At 51.2% G+C, this 17,806-nt stretch overlaps 2 protein-coding genes across 11 annotated transcripts; one reads left to right on the top strand and one right to left on the bottom strand.

The window, feature by feature from the left end:
- Positions 1-16: 16 nt before the first annotated feature.
- THPO (thrombopoietin) lies at positions 17-8,335 on the top strand. Of its 6 annotated transcripts, none has more exons than XM_054553090.2 (7): positions 17-1,721; positions 3,383-3,540; positions 3,770-3,897; positions 4,184-4,270; positions 6,215-6,382; positions 6,630-6,698; positions 7,341-8,335. In XM_054553090.2, exons 1-7 carry the CDS (start codon positions 1,366-1,368, stop codon positions 7,452-7,454), a joined length of 1,080 nt encoding a protein of 359 aa, XP_054409065.2. In that variant the 5' UTR covers positions 17-1,365; the 3' UTR covers positions 7,455-8,335. The 6 variants fall into 6 exon arrangements, with proteins under 6 accessions (XP_054409065.2, XP_054409064.2, XP_054409063.1 ...); XM_054553089.2 differs by having other exon boundaries at positions 6,618-6,698; XM_054553088.2 differs by having other exon boundaries at positions 21-1,721; positions 6,815-8,335.
- A 2,877-nt stretch (positions 8,336-11,212) lies between these two features.
- On the bottom strand, positions 11,213-17,791 carry POLR2H (RNA polymerase II, I and III subunit H). 5 transcript variants are annotated; one of them, XM_063722377.1, is made up of 6 exons: positions 17,665-17,791; positions 15,915-16,254; positions 14,420-14,503; positions 14,243-14,336; positions 12,981-13,064; positions 11,213-11,626 (listed from the first exon to the last, which is right to left on the bottom strand). In XM_063722377.1, exons 2-6 carry the CDS (start codon positions 15,985-15,987, stop codon positions 11,509-11,511), a joined length of 453 nt encoding a protein of 150 aa, XP_063578447.1. In that variant the 5' UTR covers positions 15,988-16,254; positions 17,665-17,791; the 3' UTR covers positions 11,213-11,508. The 5 variants fall into 5 exon arrangements, with proteins under 5 accessions (XP_063578447.1, XP_054409069.1, XP_054409070.1 ...); XM_054553094.2 differs by having other exon boundaries at positions 15,915-16,607; positions 17,331-17,779; XM_054553095.2 differs by having other exon boundaries at positions 15,915-16,364; positions 17,331-17,766.
- Positions 17,792-17,806: the final 15 nt, after the last annotated feature.

Below are 17,806 nucleotides of genomic sequence, written 5' to 3'. Positions count from 1 at the left end.
GGCGCGAAGAGGGGGAGGAGAGGCGGGCCCGGAGCCCCCCGCTGCTGGCGGCCACAGGGCGGCTGGACCAGGAGGTCGGTGTCCAGCCCAGGACGGGAGCCTCAGGCTAGGGAGGGGCAGAGGCTAGGCCTGAGGCCTGGACCGCTTAGTGAGCGAGGACCCGGTTCCGCCCGAAGGATGAAGACTTGTCTTTAAAGATGACAACGTACAGGAAAGGCCCATCAGCCGATCTCCCCCTGCCTGGGCCCACAGCGCCCCCCAAACCCTCACCACCCTCTCTCACTGCCTAGCCTGCCTCCCTGCCTCCTCTCTGAGGTGGCTCCTCATTCTTATGTCACCCAGGACAGGGACCTAGCCAGAAACCGGCAGCATTCCCCCTTCTGTGGAGTGACAGTGTCTCCCTCTCATTGTAACTTATCCTCAGGCGCATTCGACAGTCCCCTCTTGCTTTCTCACCCCCTTCCGTCACCCAAGGGACCCTCTGCCTCTCCAGCCCACTCCCAGCCTCCTTTCTCTTGGTTCCATGGTCATGCCTGTCTCCCTGTCTCTGCCTCCCACACACACCCACTATCCTCCCAGCTATCCCAGCACCCTCCTTCCTAATCTTGGGAGACATCTCGTCTGGCTGGACAGGAAAATTCCAGGATCTAGGCCACACTTCTCAGCAGACATGCCCATCCTTGGGGAGGAGAAACAGGACAGAGCCTGAGGAAGTTCTGGGGGACAGGGCGATGATGGGATCAAGGTCAGGCCAGGAAGCCCCTGAGGACAGAGACTCTGGGGAGACTGGGACTGGGAAGAAAGCAAAGGAGCTAGAGCCAGGGCCAAAGGAAAAGGGGGGCCAGCAGGAAGGTATTTGCGGGGGAGGTCCAGCAGCTGTCTTTCCTAAGACAGGGACACATGGGCCTGGTTATTCCTCTTGTCACATGTGGAACGGTAGGAGATGGAAGAGGGAGACAGAACAAGCAAAGGAGGGCCCTGGGTGCAGAGATCTGTGTGTGTAGCCGTCCAAGCCACTGGACCCCAGCAGACGAGCACCTAAGCTCAGGCTTAACCCAGTGCACACGTGTGCACATACATGTGCCCCGCACCTGACAGTCCTCTCAACCCGTCCAAACCCTTTCCCCATAACACCAACCCATAACAGGAGATTTCTCTCATGTGGGCAATATCCATATTCCCACTTCGAAAGGGGGAAATGACAGGACTCCCTAGGGGGTTATAGAAAGAAAAGCAGGAAAGCAAGCGTCCTGTTGGATTTCAGCGGCAGGTGTGATGTCCAGGGAAAAGAAATTTGGATAGCCAGGAGGTGAAAACCCCACCAATCTTAAACAAGACCTCTGTGCTTCTTCCCCAGCGACACAAATGTCCTGCCAGATTCCTCCTGGAAAAAAATTTCTGCTCCTGTCCCCCTCCAGGTCCCAGGTTGCCCATGTCCAGGAAACGATGGATTCCCCCATCCAAATCTTCTCCGTGGTGTGTGTGGGTGGAGGAGTGGACCCTGGTCCAGGCAGGGGCTCCAGGGAAGAGAAGGCGTCACTTCCGGGGGCCTTCACCAGTGTCTGGTGGCTCCCTTCTCTGATTGGGCAGAAGTGGCCCAGGCAGGCGTATGACCTGCTGCTGTGGAGGGGCTGTGCCCCACCGCCACATGTCTTCCTACCCAACTGCTCCCCAGAGGGCTGCCTGCTGTGCACTTGGGTCCTGGAGCCCTTCTCCACCCGGTGAGTGGCCAGCAGGGTGTGGGGTTATGTGAGGGTAGAAAGGACAGCAAAGAGAAATGGGCTCCCAGCTGGGGGAGGGGCAGGCAAACTGGAACCTACAGGCACTGACCTTTGTCGAGAAGAGTGTAGCCTTCCCAGAATGGGAGGAGCAGGGCAGAGCAGGGGTAGGGGGTGGGGTGCTGGTTTCTGAGGGACTGATCACTTACTTGGTGGAATACAGCACAGCCCTGGCTGGCCCTAAGGAAAGGGGACATGAGCCCAGGGAGAAAATAAGAGAGGGAGCTGCACTTAGGGCTTAGCAAACACAGTAGTAAGATGGACACAGCCCCAGTCCCCATTCTTAGCTGGTCATTCCTAGTTAGCTTAAGGTTCTGAATCTGGCGCTGGGGAAGCTGGGCCAGGCAAGCCAGGGCGCAAGGAGAGGGTAATGGGAGGAGGGCCCACTCATGTTGACAGACCTACAGGAAATCCCAATATTGAATCAGGTGCAAGCCTCTTTGCACAACTTGTGAAAGGAGGAGGAAGCCATGTGGGGGGTCCTGTGAAGGAACCGGAAGGGGTTCTGCCAAGGGGGCAGGGAGGCAGGTGTGAGCTATGAGACAGATATGTTAGTGGGTGCCTAAGACAAGGTAAGCCCCTAAGGTGGGCATCACCCAGCAGGTGCCCGTTCCTGGGCAGCTGGTCTCAGGAAGGAAGTCTCAGGACTGTTAGCCCATCTCTTGGCCTCAGATAATGGAGTATTTCAGGACTTGGAGTCCAAAGAAATCTCCAGAGGCTTTATGTGTGGGGGTAGATAGGGAAAGAATAGAGGTTAATTTCTCCCATACAGCCTTTTAATCTTGACCTCTAGTGGTCTCAGTTACAACTTTGTGCAGTTCCCCTCCCCAGCCCCACTCCCCACCATAGAAGTTACCCCTCAACATATTATGTGCCTGTTTGCCAGTTCCTCACCCAGGCCCTGCATCCCATTTTCCACTCTCTTCTCCAGGCTGAAGCCACAATGCTTTCCTTCTCTATCCCCATCTCAGATTTTCTCTGACCTAACAACCAAGGTTGCTCAGAATTTAAAGCTAATTAAGATATGTGTGTATGCATATCATGTCCTGCTGTTCTCAGCAGGGTTAGGTGGCACCAAATCCATGTCCGATTCACTGAGGAGTCCTGACAAAAAGGAGACACCATGTGCTTTCGTTTTTTCTTTCTTTCTTTCTTTCTTTTTTGAGACGGAGTTTCACTCTTATTGCCCAGGCTGGAGTGCAATAGCGCGATCTCGGCTCACCACAACCTCCGCCTTCCAGGTACAAGCGACTCTCCTGTCTCAGCCTCCCAAGTAGCTTGGATTACAGGCATGCACCACCACGCCCTGCTAGTTTTTTTGTATTTAGTAGAGCCGGGGTTTCACCATGTTAGTCAGGCTGGTGGCGAACTCCTGACCTCAGGTGATCCACCCGCCTTGGACTCCCAAAGTGCTGGGATTACAGGCGTGAGCCACTGCACCCGGCACACCATATGCTTTCATCACAAGAAAATGTGAGAGAAGTCAGGGCTTTGGCAGTTCCAGGCTGGTCAGCATCTCAAGCCCTCCTCAGCATCTGTTCACCCTGCCAGGCAGTCTCTTCCTAGCAACTTGGTTAAATGTTCACTCTTCTTGCTACTTTCAGGATAGATTCCTCATCCTTGGCCCGCCTTTGCCCCACCCTACTCTGCCCAGAAGTGCAAGAGCCCAAGCCGCCTCCATGGCCCCAGGAAGGATTCAGGGGAGAGGCCCCAAACAGGGAGCCACGCCAGCCAGACACCCCGGCCAGAATGGAGCTGACTGGTGAGAACACACTTGAGGGGCTAGGGCCGTATGGAAACATGACAGAAGGGGAGAGAAAGGAGACACGCTGCAGGGGGCAGGAAGCTGGGGGAACCCATTCTCCCAAAAATAAGGGGTCTGAGGGGTGGACTCCCTGGATTTCGGGTCTGGGTCCTGAATGGGAATTCCTGGAATACCAGCTGACAATGATTTCCTCCTCATCTTTCAACCTCACCTCTCCTCATCTAAGAATTGCTCCTCGTGGTAATGCTTCTCCTAACTGCAAGGCTAACGCTGTCCAGCCCGGCTCCTCCTGCTTGTGACCTCCGAGTCCTCAGTAAACTGCTTCGTGACTCCCATGTCCTTCACAGCAGACTGGTGAGAACTCCCAACATTATCCCCTTTATCCACGTAACTGGTAAGACACCCATACTCCCAGGAAGTCACCATCACTTCCTCTAACTCCTTGAACCAATGACTGTTCTTCCCATATTGTCACCACCTACTGACCACACTCCCTGACAAGGATTATTCTTCACAATACAGCCCTCATTTAAAAGTTCTCGTCTAGAGATAGTACTCATGGAGGACTAGCCTGCTTATTAGGCTACCATAGCCCTCTCTATTTCAGCTCCCTTCTCCCCCTACCAATTTCTTTCAACAGAGCCAGTGCCCAGAGGTTCACCCTTTGCCTGCACCTGTCCTGCTGCCTGCTGTGGACTTTAGCTTGGGAGAATGGAAAACCCAGATGGTAAGAAAGCTGTCCCTAACCTTGGCTTCCCTAAGTCCTGTCTTCAGTTTCCCGCTGCTTCTCATGGATTCTCCAACATTCTTGAGCTTTTTAAAAATATCTCACCTTCAGCTTGGCCACCCTAACCCAATCTATATTCACCTATGATATGATGATAGCCTGTGGATAAGATGATGGCTTGCAGATCCAATATGTGAATAGATTTGAAGCTGAACACCATGAAAAGCTGGAGAGAAATCGCTCATGGCCATGCCTTTGACCTATTCCTGTTGAGTCTTCTTAAATTGGCATGCAGAAGCAAGACTCATATGTCATCCAAAGATGACACAAAGCTGGGAAGTACCACTAAAATAACAAAAGACTGAATCAAGATTCAAATCACTGAAAGACTAGGTCAGAAACAAGGTGAAATAACAGAGATATAAAGTTCTACATGTGGGCCGGGGGCTCACGCCTGTAATCCCAGCACTTTGGGAGGCCGAGGCAGGCGGATCACCTGAGGGCAGGAGTTTGAGAGCAGCCTGGCCAACATGGCATAACCCCGTCTCTACCAAAAATACAAAATTAGACGGGCATGGTAGTGCATGTCTGTAATCCCAGCTACTCGGAAGGCTGAAGCAGGAGAATCGCTTGAACCCAGGAGGTGGAGGTTGTAGTGAGCCGAGATCATGCCAATGCACTCCAGCCTGGGTGACAAGAGCAAAACTCCATCTCAAAAACAAAAAAAAAATTCTACATGTGTAAATTAATGAGTAAAGTCCTATTCCAGCTTTCAGGCCACAATGCCCTGATTCCATCATTTAAGCCTCTGGCCCTAGCACTTCCTATGAAAAGGATCTGAGAGAATTAAATTGCCCCCAAACTTACCATGTAACATTACTGAAGCAGCTATTCTTAAAGCTAGTAATTCTTGTCTGTTTGATGTTTAGCATCCCCATTGTGGAAATGCTCATACAGAACTCTATTCCGAGTGGACTACACTTAAATATACTGGCCTGAACACCGGACATCCTCCTGAAGACATATGCTAATTTATTAAGAGGGACCATATTAAACTAACGTGTGTCTAGAAAGCAGCAGCCTGAACAGAAAGAGACTAGAAGCATGTTTTATGAGCAATAGTTTAAAAAACTAAAATCTATCCTCAAGAACCCTAGCGTCCCTTCTTCCCTCAGGACTGAGTCAGGGAAGAAGGGCAGTTCCTATGGGTCCCTTCTAGTCCTTTCTTTTCATCCTTATGATCATTATGATAGAGTCTCATATCTACATTTAGTTTATTTATTCTTATTTATTATTTGAGACGGAGTCTCACTCTATCCCCCAGGCTGGAGTGCAGTGGCATGATCTCAACTCACTGCAACCTCAGCCTCCCGGATTCAAGCAATTCTCCTGCCTCAGTCTCCCAAATAGCTGGGATTATAGGTGCCCACCATCATGCCCAGCTAATTTTTGTATTTTTGGTAGAGATGGGGTTTCACCATGTTGGCCAGGCTGATCTTGAACTCCTGACCTCAGGTGATCCACCTGCCTCAGCCTCCCAAAGTGCTGGGATTACAGGCGTGAGCCACTGCACCCAGCCTTCATTCAGTTTAAAAATCAAATGATCCTAAGGTTTTGCAGCAGAAAGAGTAAATTTGCAGCACTAGAACCAAGAGGTAAAAGCTATAACAGGGCGGATTTCAGCAACATAAGAAAAAAAGGAGCTCTTCTCACTGAAACCAAGTGTAAGACCAGGCTGGACTAGCGGGCACTGGAGTTTTTGAAGCAGAAGCTGATGACCAGCTGTCGGGAGACTGTGAAGGAATTCCTGCCCTGGGTGGGACCTTGGTCCTGTCCAGTTCTCAGCCTGTATGATTCACTCTGCTGGCTACTCCTACAGGCTCCCCACCCGCGATTAGTGTGCCCTTTGTGGCAGTGCGCTTCTCTCTCCCATCTGTTTCTCAGGAGGAAACCAAGGCACAGGACATTCTGGGAGCAGTGACCCTTCTGCTGGAGGCAGTGATGGCAGCACGGGGACAACTGGGACCCACTTGCCTCTCATCCCTCCTGGGGCAGCTTTCTGGACAGGTCCGTCTCCTCCTTGGGGCCCTGCAGAGCCTCCTTGGAACCCAGGTAAGTCCCCAGTCAAGGGATCTGTAGAAACTGTTCTTTTCTGACTCAGTCCCCCTAGAAGACCTGAGGGGGAAGGGGTCTTCCAGGGAGCTCAAGGGCAGAAGAGTTGATCTACTAAGAGTGCTCCCTGCCAGCCACAATGCCTGGGTGCTGGCATCCTGTCTTTCCTACTTAGACAAGGGAGGCCTGAGATCTGGCCCTGGTGTTTGGCCTCAGGACCATCCTCTGCCCTCAGCTTCCTCCACAGGGCAGGACCACAGCTCACAAGGATCCCAATGCCATCTTCCTGAGCTTCCAACACCTGCTCCGAGGAAAGGTGCGTTTCCTGATGCTTGTAGGAGGGTCCACCCTCTGCGTCAGGCGGGCCCCACCCACCACAGCTGTCCCCAGCAGAACCTCTCTAGTCCTCACACTGAACGAGCTCCCAAACAGGACTTCTGGATTGTTGGAGACAAACTTCACTGCCTCAGCCAGAACTACTGGCTCTGGGCTTCTGAAGCGGCAGCAGGGATTCAGAGCCAAGATTCCTGGTCTGCTGAACCAAACCTCCAGGTCCCTGGACCAAATCCCTGGATACCTGAACAGGATACACGAACTCTTGAATGGAACTCGTGGACTCTTTCCTGGACCCTCACGCAGGACCCTAGGAGCCTCGGACATTTCCCCAGGAACATCAGACACAGGCTCCCTGCCACCCAACCTCCAGCCTGGATATTCTTCTTCCCCAACCCATCCCCCTACTGGACAGTATACACTCTTCCCTCTTCCACCCACCTTGCTCACCCCTGTGGTCCAGCTCCACCCCCTGCTTCATGACCCTTCTGCTCCAACGCCCACCCCTACCAGCCCTCTTCTAAACACATCCTACACCTACTCCCAGAATCTGTCTCAGGAAGGGTAAGGTTCTCAGACACTGCCGACATCAGCATTGTCTCATGTACAGCTCTCTTCCCTGCAGGGAGTCCCTGGGAGACAACTGGACAAGATTTCCTACTTTCTCCTGAAACCCAAAGCCCTGGTAAAAAGGATACACAGGACTGAAAAGGGAATCATTTTTCACTGTACATTATAAACCTTCAGAAGCTATTTTTTTAAGCTATCAGCAATACTCATCAGAGCAGCTAACTCTTTGGTCTATTTTCTGCAGAAATTTGCAACTCACTGATTCTCTATATGCTCTTTTTCTATGATAATTCCGCAAAGGCCTGGGCTGGCCTGGCATTTGAACAGAGGGAGAGACTAATCTTGCGTCAGAAAACAGAGAAAGGGTAATTTCCTTTGCTTCAAATTCAAGGCCTTCCAACGCCCCCATCCCCTTTACTATCATTCTCACTGGGACTCTGATCCCATATTCTTGACAGGTCTTTACTCTTGAGAAATGAATAAGCTGTCTCTCAGAAACGCTGTCCCTATACAATAGACAAAACTGAGCCTGTATAAGGAATAAATGAGAGCGCCCAAAAGCTCCCTAAAAAGCAAGGGAAAGATGTTCTTCGAGGGTGGCAATAGATCCCCCTCACCCCGCCACCCCCAACAAAAAAGCTAACAGGAAGCCTTGGAGAGCCTCACACCCCAGGTAAGGCTGTGTAGACAGTTCAGTAAAGACAGGACCTGGATGTGACAGCTGAGCAAACAGCTAGAGCTTTGGCAGCTCAGCAGGAGGCTTTGCCAGGCATGGACGCCTGCCTCCCTCCTGTGGAGGTCAGGGGGAAGTGCAGGAAGTGGCATGAGTCAGGCTTCTTGAGCTCACACAGCAGGAGAACAAGTACTAGTCAAGTACAAGTTGAAGGCTCATTTCCCAGTTCCCACAAATGCATCTAAAAAGCAGCTCTGTGTGACCACCATAAACTCTGCTAGGGGATCTCTAAAAAGGAGTCAGGCTTATGGGGCTTTGCAAATAAGTGCTGCCTTGGTGCTCAGGAAAAGGAGGTTTATGTTGCACAAAAACACAAATTCCACTGCAAAAATCAACCTGCTACCTCCAGAGGTTCCTGTAGGAAAACTAGTGGAAGCTTTTTCCTCTCCTCCACCCCTGAGGAAGGAAAGGCTACCACGGAGGTAGAGGAGCTAGGAACCCAGAAACCCAAACACTGCCACAAATACCCCAAGGTCACCAAAGGCATTCCAAAGCAGCTAAATGAAAGGCAATGTGCTAGGAACCTCGTGTACTTTACCTTTCGTAACATTCACACAACTCTGTAAGTTAGGTATTATCTTTTTTGTTTTAGAGATGAGGAAACTGAGGCTCAGAGAAGCCAGGTGAGTTATCAGTGGTTACACGCCCTGTGGGCAGGAGAAGAAAACACCCTAGTCTGACCTCGCTCTAGGGTCCATACTCTCCCCAGTGTGGTACACTGTCCTATATGTCATTTAATGATTCTATTTACTGGGAAAGACATACAAGTCCTTAAGGAGTAACAATTAGAGTTTTGAGGCCGGGCGCGGTGGCTCACGCCTGTAATCCCAACACTTTGGAAGGCCAAGGCAGGCGGATCACGAAGTCAGGAGATCAAGACCATCCTGACTAACACGGTGAAACCCTGCCTCTACTAAAAATATGAAAAATTAGCCGAGTGTGGTGGCACGCACCTGTAGTCTTGAACCTGGGAGACGGAGGTTACAGTGAGCCAAGATCGCGCCACTGCACTCCAGCCTGGGCGACAGAGTGAGACTCAATCTCAAAAAAAAAAAAAAAAAGAGTTCTGAGTAGAAAACCAAAGTTCTTGGTGGAGGCGACCGATTTAGACACCTTCCCATGTCCCTCTCTCCCTTCACGGACAGAATAGTTTTCCTAGAGAAGGAATCAACAAATGCACAAAGCTCAAAAATGCTGTCCAAATCTCAAATGCTGTCAGTTTCTGCATGGAAGAGAAGTTCATTCATACTACAAATTCCAGCACGCAGTCAAGGGAATGTTAAGTGGAAACTAACTTACTGACATACTGAGCTAGGTTAAATTTAATAATCAAATGAAACACTTTATAGCACATGGAAGTGCCAGCACCTAGGACACCATACACCAGTGGAACCAGAGAATGATGGGTTCCCAGCACAGACAGATGAGAGACAAGAATGGCAAAACTGCAGGGCCAGGTATGGTGGCTCACGCCCAGCACTTTGGGAGGCCGAGGCAGGCGGATCACCTGAGGTCAGGAGTTCGAGACCAGCCTGACCAACATGGAGAAACTCCATCTCTACTAAAAAATACAAAATTAGCTGGGCATGGTGGTGCATCACCTGAGGTTGGGAGTTTGAGACTGGCCTGACCAACATGGAGAAACCTCGTCTCTAGTAAAAATATAAAATTAGCTGGGCATGGTGGCACATGCCTGTAATACCAGCTACTCGGGAGGCTGGGGCAGGAGAATCACTTGAACCCGGGAGGCAGAAGTTGTGGTGAGCCGAGATCGTGCCATTGCACTCCAGCCTGGGCAACAAGAGCGAAACTCCATCTCAAAAAAAAGAAAAAAAAAAATAGAATGGCAAAACTGCAAATGTCACCAGAAACTTCCAGGCACCTGGTATTGGCATGTGACTTACTCCACTTGTGGGCAAATGCGAATAACTCATGGGCTTCTCCAGTGTGAACTTACCTGCCCTATTACAAATCTAACCCATTCCCAAATCAGTCTGGTTGGTCCCATCCCTTCTTCCCACTAACACAAAAAAACAATTACAACCAGAACACTCCTATCCCTATTCAACGCTCTACCAGTTCTCTTTCTTCTGCTACCCCAAGACCACCAGGACAGTCTATGTAACCTACACACTATTACTTGTAATTCATTTGTCTCACTCTCATTTGTCGTTCTCCAACCCCACAAAAAAACCCACCCCATGGAAAGGTTCTAGGATTTCATAAAAATTCATCCCAATTCCCTCCCCCTACTCTACCCATAGTAAGGTAAAAGAAACACCTCTTCCTCCTCCCTGCTGAGGTCATTCATTTTCAACCCATTTCCCTAAATACTATTTCTAACACCTCACATGAAGACCTGAAAATGATGGGGAAGGAAATACCCCAGGTATCCCAGCAGGGGACCAGCTCCCAGGCAAAACCAGATCAAACAGACAACTGTTTAATGCACAGAGAATCTTTTTGGATTGTTACTCTAAACTTTCTAGGGGAAAACAGAACCCCATATGCTTTCCTAGAGACCTCTAATGCCAGGCTGAAGAGCCAGCTCACATGCTGGAGCCCTTATCATAGACATTTTCTCAATGTTTTTTCTTCCCCCACTCGTTAAGTTAGTGACTGTAGTCAGGCCGCTACATTGTCCTGGCACTGGCCCTGGCTCTGGCCTGCCAACTTCATTGGTATTGCTGCCCTGTCCACTTCCACTTACCCTCCCTCCCAGGTCGCCACTGGAATGTACAGCAGAGAGCCAGCTCCTCCAGCTGCTTCCAGAACCACCAAGTCCTCTCGTCCTACTCTCTTCATAGTCATCTCCCATGCCTGTAGCTAAAAGCCTCTACCCAAAGCTTCCATAAAAATAATGAACATTTCTAGACTATGCAAGTGACTCATTCAAGTCAGCGTGAACGGACTTCCTAAGAGACTGAAAGTGTTGGAAGGACACGAGCAGGGCTCCTTGCCAATTCAAAATTCTGCGCCAAATGGGTGGTTATCTTCTGGGCCTGGGGTACCCTCAGGAGCCAAAAGCACAACTCTCTCTCCCAGACCGAAAACCACACTGGAGGATAAATGCTGAGAACAGTCAGCCAGGAGACTGAGATAATCCTGAACCCAGATACCAAAAGGCTGGAATAGATCCTACATTGACAAGTGATCAGCTGACCATGGGCCAGAAACAATACACCACAGACAAATTGGAAAAATCGATTTTACAGTAAATGGACTTTTTACAAAAAGGGGAGGGGCAGTCTGAAAAAGTAAAGTTTAATTTCAAAATCATATACATAAAGCTTCTGATTCATTTTCAGCTCTCCCACTGTGTCTTTCACAGGCGAGTCAGTTTCCCACTGAGTGGAGGCCAGTTAAAGATGCCACCACAGTGGACAGTGAGCCAGCCCCTCCTCAAGAGGGGCAAGAGCGGCTGCCACTCAGGCTTGAACAATGCCCATGACCTGAGTGACTTGGCAGCGAGGCTGGCTTCAGGCGAGGTTCAGAAGGCTAGCTTCTTCATCAGGAGATAAACTCTGGAGTCCACCTCAAATCCATGCAGGTTATTGGCATCCCCCTGCAGCCTCATGAGCAGGCCCCCATAGGACACGTAGGCAGAGCTGAAACAGAAGGCCCCATCCCGTGAGTCTGGAGCACTGCCACTCAGCAGCTCTCCATCTCAGCCTAAGAAAGAAAAGAGGCATCTTCCTACTGTTGTGTCACTAGGAACCAAAATTCTGACAAAGATCAATGCACAGATATGTGCAAGGCACTGTTCCATCTCAGCCTAAGAAACAGAAGAGGCATCTTCCTACTGTTTTGTCACTAGGAACCAAAATTCTGACAAACATCAATGTACAGATATGTGCAAGGCACTGTTCTTTATATTATCGAGGGTGGAAAACACCTAGATGCCCCAAATCAGGGTAATGTTCAAATGAATCAAGACATATCCACTTACTGAAATGTTATGCAACTATTGAAACGTTTAAGAAAAGCTTTACACTGGCTGGGCGCGGTGGCTCACACCTGTAATCCCAGCACTTTGGGAGGCTGAGGCAGGCGGATCATGAGGTCAGGAGATCAAGACCATCCTGGCTAACATGGTGAAACCCCGTCTCTACTAAAAATACAAAAAAAAATTAGCCAGGCATGGTGGTGGGTGCCTGTAGTCCCAGCTACTCAGGAGGCTGAGGCAGGAGAATGGTGTGAACCCAGGAGGCGGAGCTTGCAGTGAGCCAAGATGGCGCTACTGCACTCCAGGCTGGGCAGCACAGCAAGACTCCATCTCAAAAAAAAAAAAGAAAGAAAAGCTTTACACTAACATGGGGAAACATGTTTTACATAATGTTAAGCAAAAAGAGCAAAAGAAAACATAATAAACACCACAGTCTCAAAGAAAAAAATAGAACACCAGGATATGCAAAAAAGTCCATGTAAAAGGTTCTCTCTGGATATGGAATTACAGGTGACTTTTTTTTTCCTTCTTCACATTACTCTTCTGCATTTCAAATTGCTTACAAAAAGCACATATTGTTTTAATAAGATTTTAAAGAAAAGAAAAAATAGCTGGACAGGAAAATCAAGGAACTAGGGATTGGGTTATAGAGTAGCAAAACACATACACACACACACAAAGCCTTTTACAGAGTAGCAACACACACACACAAAACACACACACAAAGCCTAACAGTCTAATCACTTAATGCTGCATTTGTTCCCGGGGAAGCAAGTCTCCTTTGCACTTTACACAGCGAGATAACCAGTTTCTCATGTGGACCACTGGGCCAGGAGGGCCTGACAAAGGGCAGTCTACATTTCAGACTGGAAACTGCTCCCAGAACTATTTCTTTCTAGTTTCCACCTCGGTCTGAGGTGCCTGAGGAGAGGGACCCAACAGAGGAAGCAGGAGCATAGCTCAAAGTCTCAGAACATGGAGGGGGAAAAGAATCCTCACAAGATTATGTAACTTACAGGCGTGTTGCTGCTTCAGTAGAAGTTTCGTCTCCCTCAATCCTGTACACTTTTCCATACATTACATACTCAAACTGGTCAGCCCTATAGAGCAATAGCAGCAAAGTTATTCTTAACAGTAATTAACAATACAAAAGATCCCATTTAAAAATGGTTACTGGTCAGCCGGGCGCAGTGGCTCAAGCCTGTAACCCCAGCACTTTGGGAGGCCGAGGTGGGTGGATCACGAGGTCAGGAGATCGAGACCATCCTGGCTAACACGGTGAAACCCCATCTCTACTAAAAATACAAAAAAATTAGCCGGGTGTGGTAGTGGGCACCTGTAGACCCAGCTACTCAGGAGGCTGAGGCAGGAGAATGGCGTGAACCTGGGAGGCGGAGCTTACAGTGAGCTGAGATGGCGCCACTGCACTCCAGCCTGGGCGACAGAGCAAGACTCCGTCTCAAAAAAAAAAAAAAAATGGTTACTGGTAACTAAATGCCAGCATTATAACAACAGGCACATTACAAACATGATGTCATTTAGTCCTCACGGCAACCCCATGAGCTAGGCATGACCATCTCTATTTTATTGATGAGGAAACAGGCTGAAGGAGATTAAGGTTACTCAACAAATAAGTGGTAGAGCTGAGAAATGAACTCAAGTGGGGTGCCAAAGTCTTTCCATCACACCAAGCTCCCTCCCAAGACACAAGACCCACATGGCCTAGGTCACTCAGCAGTTACCTCCTCAGCCTTCAAAAGGCTGCAACTCACAAGCATGTAATCACTGTTATAGATAAATACTTGGTTGTTTGAATTTTTTTCTTTTTTTTTGAGACAGAGTCTTTCTCTGTCACCCAGGCTGGAGTGCAGTGGCGCAATCATGGCTCACTGCAGCCTCAACCTCCCTGGCTCAGGCAATCCTCCCACCTCAGCCTCCCAGGTAGCTGGGACTACAGGCACATGACACCATTACCAGCCTTTTTTTTTTTTTTTTCTCTTCTTTTTTGTAGCAGTGAGGTTTCGCTATGTTGCTCAGGCTGGTCTTGAACTCCTGGACTCAAGCAATCCTCCTGCCTCGGCCTCCCAAAGTGCTTGGGTTACAGGTGTGAGCCACGGTGCCTGGCCTGTTTGAATTCTTAAGTGCAGAAATTTCCTTAAGGTTACTCAGATTACGCTGATCATCATTTATTCCAGGAATTAAAGAAGAGTCTTTCTATATCACTTATCTACTTAGTCCTCAAGGAATATTTCAAGTATTACCTTCTCCACTCCCTCACCTGGAAGGCCTATCATCAGTGGGGTTGTATTCACCATCATCCAGGGTACCATCTTCATACAAGGTACTAGCTATGACCAACCGGAACTTGTCACCTGAAAATAACAGCAATATCAGAGAGTGAAGAATAGCGGAAGCAGCAAAAAGCCTCTTATTATTGTCTGTATTCAATACTTACCCAAGTCTACAGGGTAAATTTGAATGTTTACATCTAAGATTAGATCCATCTTGAAAGATTCACTCTCACAATGCAGTCGAGACACTGGGGAGAAGCAGGAAAAGAGTGACAGAGGTATTGCCAATGCAGATCCTACAGTGTGGGATTGTATGCAACAGGATACTCAATCTAACCCAGTCTACATCCACTGGTCTCTCATCTGCTCTCACAGAAATTCAGGCTCAATCAGAACCAGATATGCAAGGAAAAGGGGAGAAAAACTGTGGCAAGCGAACGTAATCCCCAGAAAACAACCAAAGATACTCCAGCAGCAAAGCCTGCCTGGATGACTGAGAACCTGACTCTGGGCAAGTTATTCAATCATCCAAAGGTTTTCTCTTTCTATGCTAGGCACTGTGCTGAGGGGAGTTACCAAGATGTATAAGAACTGGTATCCATCTTGAAAAACATCTTAGTCTCCAGGCAAAGAAAGACATCAAAGAGAAAATTATTGATAGATGACAAAATAAAGAGGTGTAGGCCGGTGCCGTGGCTCATGCCTGTAATCCCAACATTTTGGGAGGCCGAGGCAGGTGGATCACTTGAGATCAGGAGTTTGAGACCAGCCTGGCCAACATGGTGAAACCCCGTCTCTACTAAAAATACAAAATTAGCCAGGCGTGGTGGCGCATGCCTGTAATCCCAGCTACTTGGGAGGCTGAGGCAGAGAATCGCTTGAACCCGGGAGACGGAGGTTGTGGTGAGCTAAGATCGTGCCACTACACTCCAGCCTGGGCGACAGAGCAAGCCTGCGTCTCAAAAAAAAAAAAAAAAAAAAAAAAGGTATATACCAAGCAGCAGCTAACTCTAACTCAAAGAAGACTTCACAAAGCACTAAAGATTCTAAGGGCAATACAAGAATATAGGCTCTGAAGTCAGATTACTCGCTGTGAAGCCTTGGGTGGTTTACTCAACCTCTCAGAGAAAAATGGGAAAGGCACCACCCACCTCATGAGGACTGTCATTTTTTTGAGACGGAGTCTCTCTCTGTCGCCCAGGCTGGAGTGCAGTGGCACGATCTTGGCTCACTGCAACCTCCGCCTCCCAGGTTCAGGCAATTCTCCTGCCTTAGCCTCCCAAGCAGCTGGGATTACAGGCGCCCACCACCACGCCCGGCTAATTTTTGTATTTTTGGTAGAGATGGGGTTTCACCATGTTGGCCAGGCTGGTCTCACAAGACAGCGTCTAGCACAGCGCAGGTAGCGATTATAAAGATGCCCAGGAGTTTGCCAGCACCACGACAAAAGGCCACCCAGGCACCGGGCACGGCATGCGTGAAGCCAGAGAGAGCTCGGGAGTCTCCGTTTTCTCATCCATAAAATGTTTACTAAGGGAGGTCCCTACATCAGGACCTGCTGGTAGGGGCAGGCCACAAGAGCTGGGTGGACACGGGGCCCAGGGGCATGTCCGAGAGGTTAGCCTCTTCCTCCAAACCGCCCCTACATACCTTACTTACCTCGGTCAAACTTCTTGCCCTCCGGGTCAATATCCTTCACATCGAAAATATCCTCAAACAGGATGCCCGCCATCGCGAGGGGGCCGCGAGAGCAGCAGAAGGGGTGAGCGCGCGACCACAGTTGGGAGTACGCGCACCCCCTAGCGCGGACAAGACCGGAGAGAACCAAGAGCAGCTCCTGAAAGCTCCGCGGCCAGACAAAAGTGGCGCATGCGCACAAACAAGCGGTAACGCGACCACTTCCGCCACAGTCTCCCGCTCGGGGCTACTTAACTTCCGTCCCGGAAGATTGCTTCCGAGAGGCTTCGGCTTTGAGGGCGGGTCTCACGTCCAGGTGGCTCTGCCCAGGGCGGAGAAGAAATAGGCTGTAGAGCGGGTTCTCGCGCTCCGCTGGGGCTCTACTGCGCCCTCTTAAGAGGCCGGGTTCCGAAGACGGGAATGCGTGGGGACCTAATCCAGGCAGGGACCTTGATCCTTGGCCCAGAGAAGCCGGGTCCTAGCCCTACCCCGCCGGTCCGCGTGCCCGCCGAGGGCACAGTCCGCCCCGAGGGCAGGTGGAGCAGAACCCCGCCCCAGAGGTGCCCAGCCCCTCCAGCCGGCACTGAGGACCCCGGGGCCGGCCTGGGCCGGTTCGGCCCTGCTGGACGTAACCCGAGCCGGATCCGTCCAGTTTGGGAATTTGCCATGATGTCGCTATGGAGAAGAGGAAAGCCTGCATTGTCCCCTCTCCTCGTACTGCACCCTCCCACCACTGCCCTCTTCCCCCCAGGCCCTGCTCTCTTCCCCCACGCCGCCCCCTCAGCCGGGCTCCCGCCACCCCTCTCCCCCTGGGCATTACCCCTCCATCTTAGTGCTGCGTGTTCCCCCTCCACTGCCTTCTCCTGGACATGGATCCCCTCCGTGCCCCTTCAGCCTGGCACTGCTCTGTCCCTTGGATACCAGCTCTTCCCTCACACTGGCCCTTCCTCCTGAGTGCTGGCTTCTATCACAAGGCCCCCCCTTCCCGGGCACTGCCCCCGCCCCCTGAGCCCCGCTTCTGCCTCCCAAATGCCCCTTCCTCCTGGTGCTGGCTCTCCCGCACACTTGTGCGTTTCCTGGGCGCTGCCCTCGCTCCTCTCACGCTATCTCTTCACTGCCCATCCACCCTGCGTGCGCTCCGCCCTCTGTTCTATCCTTCCCCAGCCCCTGATAGAGAACCCAGAACACCAGCAGGCAGTTCCCCCAAAGCGGAGGGATGGAAGCAGCCACTTGGGTTCCTCCTTGGGCCCAGCCAGGGAGAAGCGACCCACGCCCGCGTCCCAGGAGTGGACTTCCCGGCACCTGGAGCTCCCTTCCCTCCGGCCTACCCCTTCCGGTGCCCTCCCCAACCTCCACCCCCGCACACCCCGCAGGCCCGGTTGCTCCAAGTGCACCTACCCAGGGGAGCCCCGAGAAAAGGAAGGATGAGGAAGACGGCCCCAACCCTCTCCGAATCCTTCCAGCTTTGCTTTTCACCCCTGACGGGGCAGAGGGGCCTTCCCAGGCCTGTCTGGGCCGCTCGTCCCTTCGGAGGGGCAGAGCGGAGGCGGCTCCTAACGGGCTGACCCGGAGGAGTCCGATGTAGACAGCTCCGCAGCCCCCAGCCCCAACCCCTACGGAGCTCAGGCGTCTGCAGCCCCTCCTGCCTGGGCACGCGGAAACGCGAACCCGGGCCGGCCCCTCCACGTGCCAGTAGACCCGCCCCTCCCGGGCGCCCCTCTCCGACCCGGACCTCCGCAGGGAGCCGGCGCGGGCTTGCGCCTTCCCAGCGCCCTTTGCCGCCTCTCGGGAGGCCTCGCGCGGACCCCAGCCTGGCTGGGCCGTCCCCTCCGGGTGGGCCGGCGGGCGGAGCAACGCAGAGGGCACCGCCCTCG

Source organism: Pongo abelii, chromosome 2 (genome assembly GCF_028885655.2).
Source record: "Pongo abelii isolate AG06213 chromosome 2, NHGRI_mPonAbe1-v2.0_pri, whole genome shotgun sequence".
NCBI lineage: Eukaryota > Metazoa > Chordata > Mammalia > Primates > Hominidae > Pongo > Pongo abelii.
Note: the sequence above shows the minus strand (reverse complement) of the source record. Positions and strands in the feature narration are given on the sequence as shown.

What these genes read in the sequence shown, in the direction of transcription:
- THPO (XM_054553085.2), top strand. Translation starts at nt 1,366, where the DNA reads ATGTCCTGCCAGATTCCTCCTGGAAAAAAATTTCTGCTCCTGTCCCCC. An exon ending in CTGGAGCCCTTCTCCACCCG is followed by an intron (nt 1,722 to 3,382) that starts GTGAGTGGCCAG and finishes TGCTACTTTCAG; the next exon opens with GATAGATTCCTCATCCTTGG. An exon ending in AGAGCCTCCTTGGAACCCAG is followed by an intron (nt 6,383 to 6,617) that starts GTAAGTCCCCAG and finishes CTCTGCCCTCAG; the next exon opens with CTTCCTCCACAGGGCAGGAC.
- POLR2H (XM_063722377.1), bottom strand. Translation starts at nt 15,987, where the DNA reads ATGGCGGGCATCCTGTTTGAGGATATTTTCGATGTGAAGGATATTGAC. An exon ending in ACTGATGATAGGCCTTCCAG is followed by an intron (nt 13,065 to 14,242) that starts GTGAGGGAGTGG and finishes ATTGCTCTATAG; the next exon opens with GGCTGACCAGTTTGAGTATG. An exon ending in ACTGAAGCAGCAACACGCCT is followed by an intron (nt 11,627 to 12,980) that starts GTAAGTTACATA and finishes CTTCTGTTTCAG; the next exon opens with CTCTGCCTACGTGTCCTATG.